Genomic DNA, 12,649 nt, shown 5'->3' with positions numbered 1-12,649 from the left:
GCCCCGCCCCTGCGCGCGACCGCGCTGGTGCCCGCCCCCTGCCGGCCGGGAGGAGGGCGCTGTGCCTCCCGGCACGGCTTTGCCGTAAAGCGGCGCCGGCGGGGGCCGGTGGAGCGGCGCGGGTGAGGCGCTGACCTTCCGCTTCCTCCTTCCCCTTCCTCTTCCCCGCGGGCCCGGCCGGGGAGTGGAGGGTCGGGGAGGATCGCGTGTGAGCGAGCGAGCGCTGGCGGCATAGGACACGGCGACAGGCAGCGGCCCCGTTGGCAGAGCGGGGGGGGGGGAGGCCTGAGGTGGCGACCGGCGGGAGGGGAGGGCAGGGGAGAGAGAAGAACCGGGCAGAAATACGAATTAAAAGAAGCCGAAATCGGGAGAGAGGGAGAGCGGAGGCAGAAGGCGCCGGAGTGGGCGCCGGCAGGGCCGCAGCAGGGTGAAGCCTGGGCACAAAGCGTGCCATTCCCGCGGAGGGGGGGGGTTGGCACCGGCTGCCACGGAGGACTAACGGCACACCTGTTGTTCCTCAGGTTAAAAATATATATATATATATCAGAGACGAGAATAAAGACTTCACCGAAATGTGAGAATGGCCAGATCTTTAAGAGGCGAAGTGTTGAATCTGTACAAGAACGTAAGTGTCGGAAATGCCACGAGCACTTTCCTTAACCAGACCAAACCCCGTTGCTGCGTGCTCCAGCTATAAAAAAACAACAACTTTTTTTTATTTCCCCTTCAAGCTGCTGTACCTCGGAAGGGAGTACCCCAAAGGAGCAGACTACTTCAGAAGCCGCCTGAAAGCAGCTTTTCTAAAAAACAAAGATGTGAAGGATCCTGAAAAAATTAAGCAATTAATTGCACGAGGAGAATTTGTTATGAAAGAGTTGGAGGCTTTGTACTTTCTCAGAAAATACAGAGCTCTGAAGCAGCGCTACTACAGTGACGAGGATTAGTAACTGCTGTTAATGGCTTCCCATGTAACAATACGAATCCATAAACAATAAAAGAGCTGTAACCTCAAAAGAAGTGAAACGTTAAGTCCTTCCAACCCATCTAAAGCACAAATTAGGACTTTGCTTCCCCTTAAGTCGTCGCTTGAAGGATTTGGGTTTTGTATTACACGGGTGATTGATTGACTGGTTTTTCTCAACTACTGACCTTCTTGGAGTAAAACTTCACAGATGAAGCACTCTTGTAGGAGGCAGCAGTGACACCGTTCTGTGCTGTTTCACTTTGGTGCACCCGCTGAGCAGCCAGCTGTTCTTACCCAATAGCTGCGTGTCCGCATGCTGACTCAAGGCGCTATGCTTCTCTCGTTACTTAGATGGTTAATCTCTCTTCCACCTTTAATGATTCCTCTCTACCATAAATGAGCAAGCTTCTCAAAAGTAAAGTAAATCCTTAAAGATTTCCACTCCATCTGCTCAGTGTGCAGGAGTCACCCTGGCAGGCTGGCGCAGCCGCTGCCTCACCGCGTTAGAAGGACAACGGGGTCAGGAAGGGGGTGAAGCTGAACCATAGTGGTTTAAGCACATGAGACAATTCCTGCTACTACCAATTTCTGATGTTGTGCAACTGCTGTAACAGGAATACAGAGCTTGATCCTCTCCCCCAAAGAGAAGCGTGGCCATGGATGTTTGTGCCACTTGATCCTCTCCCCCGAAGAGAAGCGTGGCCGTGGATGTTTGCAGCATGGCCAACGCTGTAGGCCGTGGCTCAGCTAGCACAAGCTTGTGCCAGAAGTGATGCTCGGCGCGTGCTAGGGCTGGTCGGTGTTTCCCTCCCCACCCAAGAGCTAACTAACATGGGAGACAGAACAGAAATAACCTCTGAAATATAGGTAAGTAATCACTGCAGTGGAACTGTTGGCAATAGCAGGTCTTGGCACATGTAAATTCCAGAACAGAATTAAAAAAATAAAAGATGGCAAATGAGAGAGAACACTACCTTGTGATGAAATCTATGCGCTTCAGTTTCTAGCACCGCGTTGATGTGAAAAACAGTCCTTCCACATCAACTTACCTCCTCTACAGTGTGTTGCAGTTAAACCTCCTCTGAATGAATACCCCTCTAAAGCAAAGTTGGACCCACCCTTCTCAGTAACTGAGAGCAGATTATCCAGACATGGCAACACGGGGCCAAGGCGTAAGTTTATAGGACAGCAGCAGTTTCATGCTTTCTTCCCCCTAGGACACAATCGGTACCAAAGAACGTCCTTTGTGTTTTCTGTAAGCTTGTGGAAGGCATTTGATAGAAGAAAACAAATGTACACCTGGGAATGAACACAGAATAGCTACTCAGAGTACTTGTAGACCAATTCCCGCCAAGTCTGCTGTTAGGACCGCTGCCGACACGGTCTCTGGGGCGGGACGGGGATGGCACCAGCCGGGCAGCACGCACCGGTGAACGAGAAGCGCACCTCACCCGACGCGACGCTCTGCGCACCGCCGAGTGTGAAAACAGCACAGGCCAAGGGAGAAGGATCGGTGCAGAAAAACGTTCTGTGACGCGCGGCGGCACCCCCTCTGAGAGGAAGGGAAAGCCAGCGGGCACAGCCGACAGCTTTGGGGCAGGCGGTGAGAAGTGCAAGACACAAACTGAGAACTGCCAAAGAGACGCAGGCCAGGGGATACCTGCTACAGAGAGGAGGCATCGAAATTCCTGGGAGAGAAAAAGCAAACTCGGACAGAAACTCACAATAACTATTTTTTATTACATTACAATAAATAGGAGCAGTACAGTTTTGACAAAAAAATGACAAATTCCAGATCACCTCACAGCACATACTCCTAAAAACATTAAAAATTTTAAAACAAACAGTGGTCTTGTTTTTTTTTTTCCTTTTTTTTTTTAACTTAATGTCTGGTATGACCAACATTCCTAGGTCACGCAACCAAATGATGGAAAAACTGGATCACACTGCATATGTTCCACATCAAATAAAGCACGATGTACAAAATGTGCATGTTTCAGTTTACACTATACAAAAATAGTTAAAATACATTCCAGGTAAACATATTACATTAAGAAGTCATTCTAGTAAGAAGTTGGCACTCAAGAGGAAAAAGCAGAAGTATTTTCAACATGAAAACACAAGACAGTGGAATAAAGAAATGTTAGGAAAGATTTACCATCTCTGTAGCTTTATGCAAACTTGAGACAAAATGATTTGTTGACAGTTTGATGGTCTTTGAAGGTAATAATTGTATTGCTTCATAGTACAGACAAGAGCAGAAGATTGTGTGTCAGCATCTACCCAATCCAGGGACCCTGCTACTGTAACAAAAATCTATATAGTGAAACTTCTTTTTAAGTTAGTAAAAATTTTAGGGCACTGAGACTGGTCCAGAGAATTACATTTCAGTTTTGAGAAAACCAATGATGAAGTTGTTTACCAGAGTTACATAAAGCTACTGTAAGAAGGTGTTACTCCCTGACACATGGCAATTTAATGTCTTAACGTGATAAGCGATTCACATGTTCGTTTAGTGGTTGCTATCCGAACAGACAGCATCCAGGTATGTTCTCAGAAAGCATTTCAAATAGGGACAGACAGAATAATTGAGATCAACTTGTGCAAGCTGCAATCCAACATGCTTCACCAAATCTCAACAAATATTAAGACAAAACTGCACAACAGTGGCAAGGGTGTGTATTTTTCCTTTTTTTTAAATAAAAGTAAATAAGGGCTAATCTAAATAGATCACATTTACTGAAAAAACCCTCCGTTTTACATGTAGCTTTATATTAGAGCTATAAATCCAACTTTGATGATTACGACACTTCAGCTAAAATTTCCCCGAACGGTTTTTGGTTAAATTAACATAAGAATTTTAGCCCAGCCCTAATTTTACATGCAGTGTGACTCAGTTACCAAAAATCTTAAAGTAACCTCAGAATTACTTGCATTTGCTGAAGGTATACTATCCACTTCTGCTCCATTCTTCATACAGGATCAAGAGTCTCTAAAATGTGCAAACCACTAACTGTCTCCAAAACGTCTGAACCTTGGAAGCTGTACAGTGTTTTGAGGCATTAAGAATCTGTTCATGTTCCTCACTGGTCCTTATAATACAATGTTAGGTTCTCCTATTACTGTTTTTCAGAATATTTCATCAGGTATATTTCACATCGAAATGAAAGGAGGGGAGGGGGTCTGGGGTGTGGTGGAGAATGGGGGGGGGAATGGGGGGTGCAGGCAGGGAAAGGCATGATTTCTCTCGACCACGCTGAAATTAAAGAACATGCAGCAATCCAGGCAGTATACGTCCCCTGCCAGCTTTGCAGCTCTCCACTTGCGAGAGTCTCTGTGGGGTTTTTTTTCCATAGAAGCAAGAGAGTATTTTCCTCATGCAGTTCCACCTTTGACATCATATAAATGGTCCAAGTTACACAGGTGTATGAAAATTGTACTGTGTAAAATTTCCACACAATTGTTTAGGTATACTTTAGGTCAGGGCAATGCTGCTATCCCCTCTTCCAAACTTTCCGGTGTCCTGAACTATCCTACTTCAATACCTTGTATTTTATTTTTTGGGGTACACCAGAGTCACATTTTCAAGTTTTACTCTGCAGCCGAGTTCGGTACTATGAAGCAGCATTCAAGAACCCAGGCCCTCGTGAAACAATCAAACAATGCAACAATTACAGTAAGACAACAGGAACTGGCAACACTGGAATTACTGGCTCTTACTTTCATGCAGAATAACTAGACTACTGCAGTACCCAAAAAATGAGAGCTTCTGCAAAAATTCTGCATTAATTCCAATCAGAAAAAAAAAAGGAGGGAGGAAATCACAAGAGAACTTAATCACAGAGAAATGTAATGTTAAAGTCTTGGTCTAGCTTCCTGACAGTCTAGACCCTGGAATGCCACTCACCAACCATTTCATCTGTGCAACAGAACTAGTACTTTACGAACATCACACAAACAACATTGAATCTGGAAACCGCATGTTCTGTGCTGACGGTTCGTGCAAATTCCACACCATTTTTATGGCATCGTGGATTTCCAAATTATTTCCATGAAGCAGCTAAATTCAACTCATTCACTCATTTGATGTTACTAGAATTTAAAACTCCTCCCCTATTTTGCACAAAATGGGCATCTGGAAATATTTAATGCCACTCTTGGGGGGGGGAAGAATGGTTTTACTTCACTATATAATTTAGGATTCATTCTGATTTAATTCTTATGGTAAATTCTGGATCCACGTATGAATTAACCTAAGAATTTGAATCAACTTATTGGTTAAGGTTTTCTAGTATTTCCTAGAGACACTAAGGGTGAAATCCTGTACCTGCTGAACAAAGCAAAGATTTGCCACTGGGGGTCAGGAGAGCTAGGATTTCACCTTGGTCTTCAGACACAAAAAGTTAGTGAAAGTCTTGAAGTAATGCATTAAAAATAGCAAATCAACCTAATTAGAACTTTTACTTTTTCCATTGCCAGATGTGCATTGTTGTCTTTTTTTAGTTTTTCTGTTTTTATAGAAAAAATAGAGTATTTAAGGAGTGACCGTGACTAATTGCAGTGAAAATTTTTTTTTTTGTGAAAGTTTTATCTTTACATTCATTAAAGTTGATCTGAAATGCTACAAGACTAGATGCCTAGAAGCAAAATCTACAGGAAGACTATAAAGGCTTCTGGTCTCTCTATATTGCAGTCAGTCTAAAATAAAAGAAAGGCTGAAATGAAAGTCTCTTTTGCTAACTAATCCTTTTTCCCAACCAGATCTGAAAACCAAAAAATTCAAGGGGTTGTTAGAACGTGTAAAGCATCATTTCATTGTTTGGTTTGCACACAGAACAGAAGTTCACAATCAGTAAGAAAAATAGGAAGTTAGCAACTGTGCATGCACCAAAGAGTCCGAAGACAGTTCTCAGGTTTTTGTGTGCAGTTTTTTTTGTTTTTTTGTTTTTTTTTTTTCACAGGCATCGCTAGTTCAAGAACCAACAGTCAAAGAATACTGGCACTTCAAGAGGAATGAGTTTCCACTGTCATTTAAAACAAGCATTCAGGTAAAGCTAACAGGATCATGAAGCAGAAAGCAAAGTAATGCTAAAACAAATGCTAATAATTTAGTGTAATGTACAAAAATTACTTAAGTACTTCTTAAGAAGAAGGATAAATTGTATTTACATAATTATACACTTTGTCTTTGTCTTCTTTTTCTTCTTTTTACCATCTTTGCTCATCTTCTCTTTGTGTTTTCTGATTTCTCGAACTAGTGTATAGAAGGCATCATCAACACCCTGAAAAGACAGATACACACACACATGAAGGGCACATTAACAGACTTCCATGCCTGCTCAGGGGCAGCCTGTTTTCAGCCGACCTGACCCGGTGCAGTCTGTTCAATCAGCTGTTGCTTTTGCTGCCCACCAGGAAAGCTTACACTCTCTTCTCCTTTCTGAGGCTTTCATAACGGCCCCGTGGGTAGACTGTGGGTTGGAGGAATCGCCGGGGCAACAGACCTCTCCAGCATTCCTGTTCCTTGGCAGGGGGTGTGCTGGGAAAAACGTGCTCAGAGGGACAGGGAACTACAGTCGTCTCCTGTCGTACAGGAGGAACACGTCTGACTGAATTACTGTCCACTGGCAAAGGGGCCTGCGGGAGAGAAGCTTTGGGGCGTGGGCTTCCACCCTTTGAACAACTGCTCTGCGGTACAGGCAGAGTTGGGCACAAACAGGTACAGGTTTGAGTTGGGCACAAACTGAAGCAGAGGAAGTTCCATCTGAACATGAGGAAGAACTTCTTCCCTCTGAGGGTGACGGAGCACTGGAACAGGCTGCCCAGGGAGGTCGTGGAGTCTCCTTCTCTGGAGATATTCAAGACCCTCCTGGACAAGGTCCTCTGCGGCCTGCTGTAGGTGACCCTGCTTCGGCAGGAGGGTTGGACTAGATGACCCACAGAGGTCCCCTCCAACCTCCAACATTCTGTGATTCTGAGTTCCAAGGAGCACTGAAACAACAACTGTAATGAACTCAGGCCAGCAACGGCTTAGCAGTTGCCTGCCCTTTCTCAGCTGTTCCCCCAAGCGGGCTGACAGCAGCCTGCGGGCAGCTTACCGCCCAGGGGCTGCCCACAGATAGCCCACGAGTCCGGTTCCATTCCTCATGTGGGAAGAAAAGCGACCTTGTGTACTGCCCTCTTCTCCAGCCAGAAGAAGGCACGTTATCCCACCTCAAACTAGAAAACTCTAAGTATGCATATTACTAGTACAGAATAAAGTTCTGAAGCATTAAGTTAGCTTTGTTTATGTCTTAATAATCTTATGCGGCTTTAAAAAGTAAATATAAATATTTGTGTCAGGAATTGAATACCGAAGAGACCGTTCTGATTAATCTACACAGTCAGGTCATTTCTCAGGCATGCTAATACAGTAATCACATCACAGTTTCATACATCTTTACATATGCAAATCAAATCAATCCCATGTTAAATTATTATTTGATAAATCATTCCTTTCAAATTAAATACAGACATATGGAACACATTATCTATGGTGCTGTATCATGTACAGTCACTTAAAATCTCCACGGCTCCAACAGTTAAGCTACAGACACAAAAGCTAATGTTTCTTCACATTGAGTAGTTCTTCATTCTGGGGGGAGTAATTACAGCCGACAAAAATGAATTCTGGTCAACAGAGTCCAGCACGTCTAAAAGCCCAAGATGAACCACTATCAAGTGCAATCTTATACAGTTACTTTGCAACAACCTATTTCTGTGAAAAAATTTATTCTCTTGCCTAGCTTTCAGGTTGCTCCAAATTCCAATCAAGTACCCATGTTCTCAGTCAGCCTTTACACTTAATAGTTTGAGTACTGACACTTATAAAATCATGAAGACAAAACCTGATCTTGATTCTTCACTGCCTTACTCCACCACTATAGAACTGGGTCTAGAAATTTAGCCCTACAGCTGGCAGGCAGCTTCCTACCTCTTGTCAGGTACAGAGTTTGCCTTCAAGCTGCCAATAAAAATTAAGTCTATTTACTCCTGTATGCCTACTTCGGTAAAAGAACCGAAAGTGAACTGTGAAAAAAACACAACAAAAAAAGCGTCAAAAATCACCTAATTCATTACCGTTTCAGTTAAACACCAAATAGTGATGAAACTTCATATGGAAAGTACAAACAACAGCGAGGTGTTAAATAGCTTCACTAATAGATCAATGCTCCCAGTATAACCTAAATTTACTTAAAACCTTCACATTCAAGTTCATAAAACATTTACAAATAACTGATGTTTGATCAAAGTCCTTTGCAGCCTGTCTCCTAACACTAATAGCATAATTTTGCAAAGTCTTGTAATATACAAAATACACTTGCAAATAACTTATTCTACATTTTCAAATATTATTGATGAATATAAAATTGATGTAGCATGCCTAATAGAAGAACAGCCTTGGTTCTGGAAAAGGTCATGTGCCCCATGAATCTTCTGAGAATTAGAAGTGCTTGGTATTATTTTACAGAGAGCTACTGTATTTTCCTTATAACTTCAGCATTAACACACAAAGTGGACATTTAGCAACGTTCATGTAGGGGAGTGATCTAGAAGCAGTGACAGTTCAAACTACCTACTGCAGTTATCATCTCAGCCAGCCAGCTAGGAAAAAAGCAGTAAGAATCAATCACAACAGAGAGAAGAACAGTTTCACTCTTAGAGCAGAAGAATGGTGTAAGGAGAACCTCTGCACGATATTCTGCGATAAGACTATTCACATTTCCTTACAAAACCACCTTTCAGTATTCCACACTCATCATTCACGTGTCAGAAAAATAATCATTACGAGGACAGTCACCGGCTCTCAGCAGTGAGACACGCTAAACAAAAATTGCAATTTACATCTTCAAACAAGCAACCCTCTCTTATTAAAGTGGTTTTAAAATAAGTACAAAGTAACTTGTACAAAGTCATATCCAGAGAATACTATTGACCTTTAAACACATGACTTCACAATTAAGCCTGAAATCTTTATACTACCTCGTAAGACGATGATCTTTTAAATATACTGCATGCTGCAAAATGCTAGGGAATGGAGTTAGCTTTCATCCTTGCATTTACACCTTTGTGTATCAAGCCTTTAAAATTCTTATTTATATACTCAGTAGTTATATCCTGCCACAATTCCTCTTAAATTCAGGTAATGAATGTAACATGAAACACAAAACTATGTTTAGAATATTTGTGAACTAGAACTGAAGAACTCAAGACAAACTGCGGTCTTTCACTTTTCAGTCTGTGGATTAAATTTTAAATGTAAGTAGTGGATGCTCTGTTTACAGAAGGTCCCTAAAGGCCCCAATACTGTAAGATCAAAGGCAGTCAGCCTTTCCAGTGACTTCTTTCAGCAAGAAGGGAGTGCATGCAGCTGACCTTCCCCACCTCTAACAATGGGGTTACTGTGTGCGAGCTTTTCGGAGGTACTGAATGAGTGCTTGAAATCCAGGCTCAAGATCAGAAACCCAAAATTCACTGTGCGTGCTCAGACCTACACCAGACTGCCTCAGTAAAGGTGCACTGATGGAGCTTGCTCCTGGCACTTGTTTTTCCAAAGGGCCACTACAAAAGGCAAAGGGAACAGAAAAATCAGAACTGTTCCCACAGAAACAGCCTGCTCCTGGCTACAGCTTTTCTTTGGAGCACCACATGGTCCCATGGCCATACAGAAGTCTGGGTATGTGGTTGCGTGGTTACCAGCACGCAGGAGACTTGACAACTAACCTGGTGATCAGTAAGCAACTCTAAATTCATAAGGAATCGGGAATTCCTTCATAGCCCAGCCCCAAAAATGGACTCAAACTAAATTGTAGAAAAGAGTATTTTTAATACTTTTAAAAATATATAATACATACACATATGTATCAGTCCCAAGGAAGAGAAATTATTGGAACAACTCTGTAGTACTATGGAAAAAATCTTTAAATTACAGTTTTAATCAAGAATTGAGAAATTTTTTAATTCAAATCTAGAACTTCTGTAATTTGAATTTTTTAATATTAACCCAGCTCAATCAGCATTACATTTTCTAGATGTCTAATTCATACCCTAGAGAAACTTCTTGTTTTGGTATGCTTTTTATGTAAAAAATTTAACACTTTCAAGAAGGAGATCTTTTGAGGATTTTACATTGAGTTTTAGAAATTTCTGCTTGCTAGTTGGAAATTACAAGTGGAGCAAAAGATGTTATGTACTTTCTGCCTTACTGTGTTACAGCCAAAGGGATGAACCTCCTGGAAAGCATCAGAAGTTAACAGTAATCTGGGTAGCCAAAGTTTTCAGTTACTTGTACAAGATTAATATAACTACGAAGGCATCCCACAGAAGATAAACTGAATATTCCAAGAGGTAGTAAAACACTCCAAACCATCAAATTTGATTATCCACAGACAGAAAAGGAAAATAAATACTATCATTGTGAACTATGTTATAATGAATATTTCTGAAGTCTAAAATCCCAGCTGAAAGACTCGAATCATTAGATGCTGCTCTCCGTTGCTATCTACTATGCAGACTGAAATAAACACATATCTTCTTACTGAATGGAAACTAAAACAAGCCAGACTGTTTTAAATGCCAGATTTCTTATTCCATTAGAATTGCAACTGAACTACAGCTGTACCACAATAATTCTGGGATATGCTTTCTCCAGTTTAACCTCCCCTAAGTACAAAGTTGCTGAAATTACTATCAATACAAAGTAGAATTCACTTGAGTATAAAGACAAATGTTTTCTCCCCTGAGCAGACACTCTTGAAGTTCTAGAGTCTTATATTCAAGACTATTTTCTAAATAGGTTATAGGGGAAATCCACAAAAAAAAACAACCAACAATACTGATTGTTGACAAAAGAGATTCCCCCCATCTGGGAAACACAAACAAAACAACACAACAAAACCAAACTATACTACTCTTGAACATAGACTGAAAGAAGATAGGAAGCTGGCAGAAAGAAACCATATGCTGAGCTATCAAAAAGAATCTTAAAATCTGAAAAGATGTTTCCACTGAAAAAAATGAAAAACACAGTTTGCACCATCCCACTCTCCTTCTCCCAAGGAAGTCCACACAGAGCAGACAGAATTCAGTATCTTTAAAGTCCTAGTATACAAAAAGAAATTCTGCTTTGAGGTATGGCTACAGCAGCAAGACAGCAAGAAACAGGAAAGCTGGTTTTCAGAAAGCTACACAAAGGAAGCTTAAGCAATTTAATTCACATTGCTGTCATCAAAAGTAATCTTGCCAAGCTGCTGTTATTTTTTGATAACAGGAAACAATAAAACAAGGTATTTTGATGCCATCAATTTTATTGATATTTGGATGCAAGACTGGGGAGCTTAGTAACTGAAGTTCCCAGTTTCCTGCAAAAGAAACCTTTGATACAAACTCTATCACAAAGCATAGCTTCTTTAAGGAAACATCTAAAGAATTATCTCAGAGCAGTCATTCATCACTTGAAAGTGGAAAATGTAATAAGCCTGAGACGATCCAGTAAAAACTGATGTAAAAGCACTGAACCTGATGAAGTTCAAGAAAGGCAAGTACAGGGTCCTGCACCTGGGGAGGAACAATCCCATGCACCAGTACAGGCTTGGGGCGGACCTGCTGGAGAGCAGCTCTGTGGAGAGGGACCTGGGTGTGCTGGTGGACGACAGGTTGATCATGAGCCAACAGTGTGCCCTGGCTGCCAAGAAGGCCAATGGGATCCTGGGGTGCATCAAGAGGAGTGTGGCCAGTAGGTCGAGGGAGGTTCTCCTTCCCCTCTACACTGCCCTAGTGAGGCCTCATTTGGAGTACTGTGTCCAGTTCTGGGCTCCCCAGTTCAAGGAAGATGAGGAGCTACTGGAGAGAGTCCAGCAGAGGGCTAGGAGGATGAGGGGACTGGAGCATCTCTCCTATGAGGAAAGGCTGAGGGAGCTGGGCTTGTTTAGCCTGGAGAAGAGAAGGCTGAGAGGGGACCTTATAAATGTTTATAAATATCTTGAGGGTGGGTGTCAGGACGATGGGGCCCGACTCTTTTCAGTGGTGCCCAGCGACAGGACAAGGGGCAATGGGCACATACTGAAGCAGAGGAAGTTCCATCTGAAGATGAGGAAGAACTTCTTCCCTCTGAGGGTGACGGAGCCCTGGAACAGGCTGCCCAGGGAGGTCGTGGAGTCTCCTTCTCTGGAGATATTCAAGCCCTGCCTGGACAAGGTCCTGTGCAGCCTGCTGTAGGTGACCCTGCTTCGGCAGGGGGTTGGACTGGATGACCCACAGAGGTCCCTTCCAACCCCAAACATACTGTGATTCTGTGGAAACAAAATTCATTCTGCTTCCCCCAGAAAAAGGAATAAAACTCCCTTACTGAAAGGAATATTCCTAGAGCTGTGACAGTCTCTTTAGGATAGAAGTCAAATTCCACTACCCCTCTGCAAGATGTTCTGAAGTATGAAGAACACCCTGAAAAGTGAACAGTTTTTCTTTTAGACAATGAGAAATTCCTGGTTATCCTCCTGTTGGGCAAGTACGTAAGGAGTAATAACCCACTCTCTGCAGTGGTGCAGTAACAGGTAAAGAATTAGTGGGATAGTAATACATGCAAGGAGATATCCAGACTGTTTGTTCAAAAAGCACTGGAGGTGATTTAGACCTAATACTTCTTCC

General features: G+C 42.4%; 2 protein-coding genes across 7 annotated transcripts in view; one reads left to right on the top strand and one right to left on the bottom strand.

Moving 5' to 3' along the window:
• The first annotated feature begins 34 nt into the window (after positions 1-34).
• On the top strand, positions 35-1,017 carry ETFRF1 (electron transfer flavoprotein regulatory factor 1). 3 transcript variants are annotated; one of them, XM_075439470.1, is made up of 3 exons: positions 35-122; positions 522-625; positions 732-1,017. In XM_075439470.1, exons 2-3 carry the CDS (start codon positions 581-583, stop codon positions 942-944), a joined length of 258 nt encoding a protein of 85 aa, XP_075295585.1. In that variant the 5' UTR covers positions 35-122; positions 522-580; the 3' UTR covers positions 945-1,017. The 3 variants fall into 3 exon arrangements, with proteins under 3 accessions (XP_075295585.1, XP_075295594.1, XP_075295602.1); XM_075439479.1 differs by having other exon boundaries at positions 120-208; XM_075439487.1 differs by lacking the exon at positions 35-122 and adding an exon at positions 225-248.
• Positions 1,018-2,684: 1,667 nt separating this feature from the next.
• Positions 2,685-12,649, bottom strand: part of KRAS (KRAS proto-oncogene, GTPase) — a 29,359-nt gene continuing 19,394 nt past the window's right edge. For all 4 annotated transcript variants that reach the window (XM_075439435.1, XM_075439441.1, XM_075439450.1 and 1 more), the window contains exon 5: positions 2,685-6,246. In XM_075439435.1, the coding sequence (XP_075295550.1) occupies positions 6,130-6,246 (117 nt within the window). In that variant the 3' untranslated portion in view covers positions 2,685-6,129. The remainder of the gene's footprint in view (positions 6,247-12,649) is intronic.

The sequence above is a fragment of the Opisthocomus hoazin genome, chromosome 1, assembly GCF_030867145.1.
Source record: "Opisthocomus hoazin isolate bOpiHoa1 chromosome 1, bOpiHoa1.hap1, whole genome shotgun sequence".
Classification (NCBI taxonomy): Eukaryota; Metazoa; Chordata; class Aves; order Opisthocomiformes; family Opisthocomidae; genus Opisthocomus; species Opisthocomus hoazin.
This window is presented reverse-complemented; position numbering and strand designations above follow the sequence as displayed.

Excerpts from the sequence above, each read along its gene's own strand:
- ETFRF1 (XM_075439470.1), top strand. The coding sequence starts at position 581 with ATGGCCAGATCTTTAAGAGGCGAAGTGTTGAATCTGTACAAGAAC. Across the intron at positions 626-731 it reads TGTTGAATCTGTACAAGAAC|CTGCTGTACCTCGGAAGGGA; the intron begins GTAAGTGTCGGA and ends TTCCCCTTCAAG.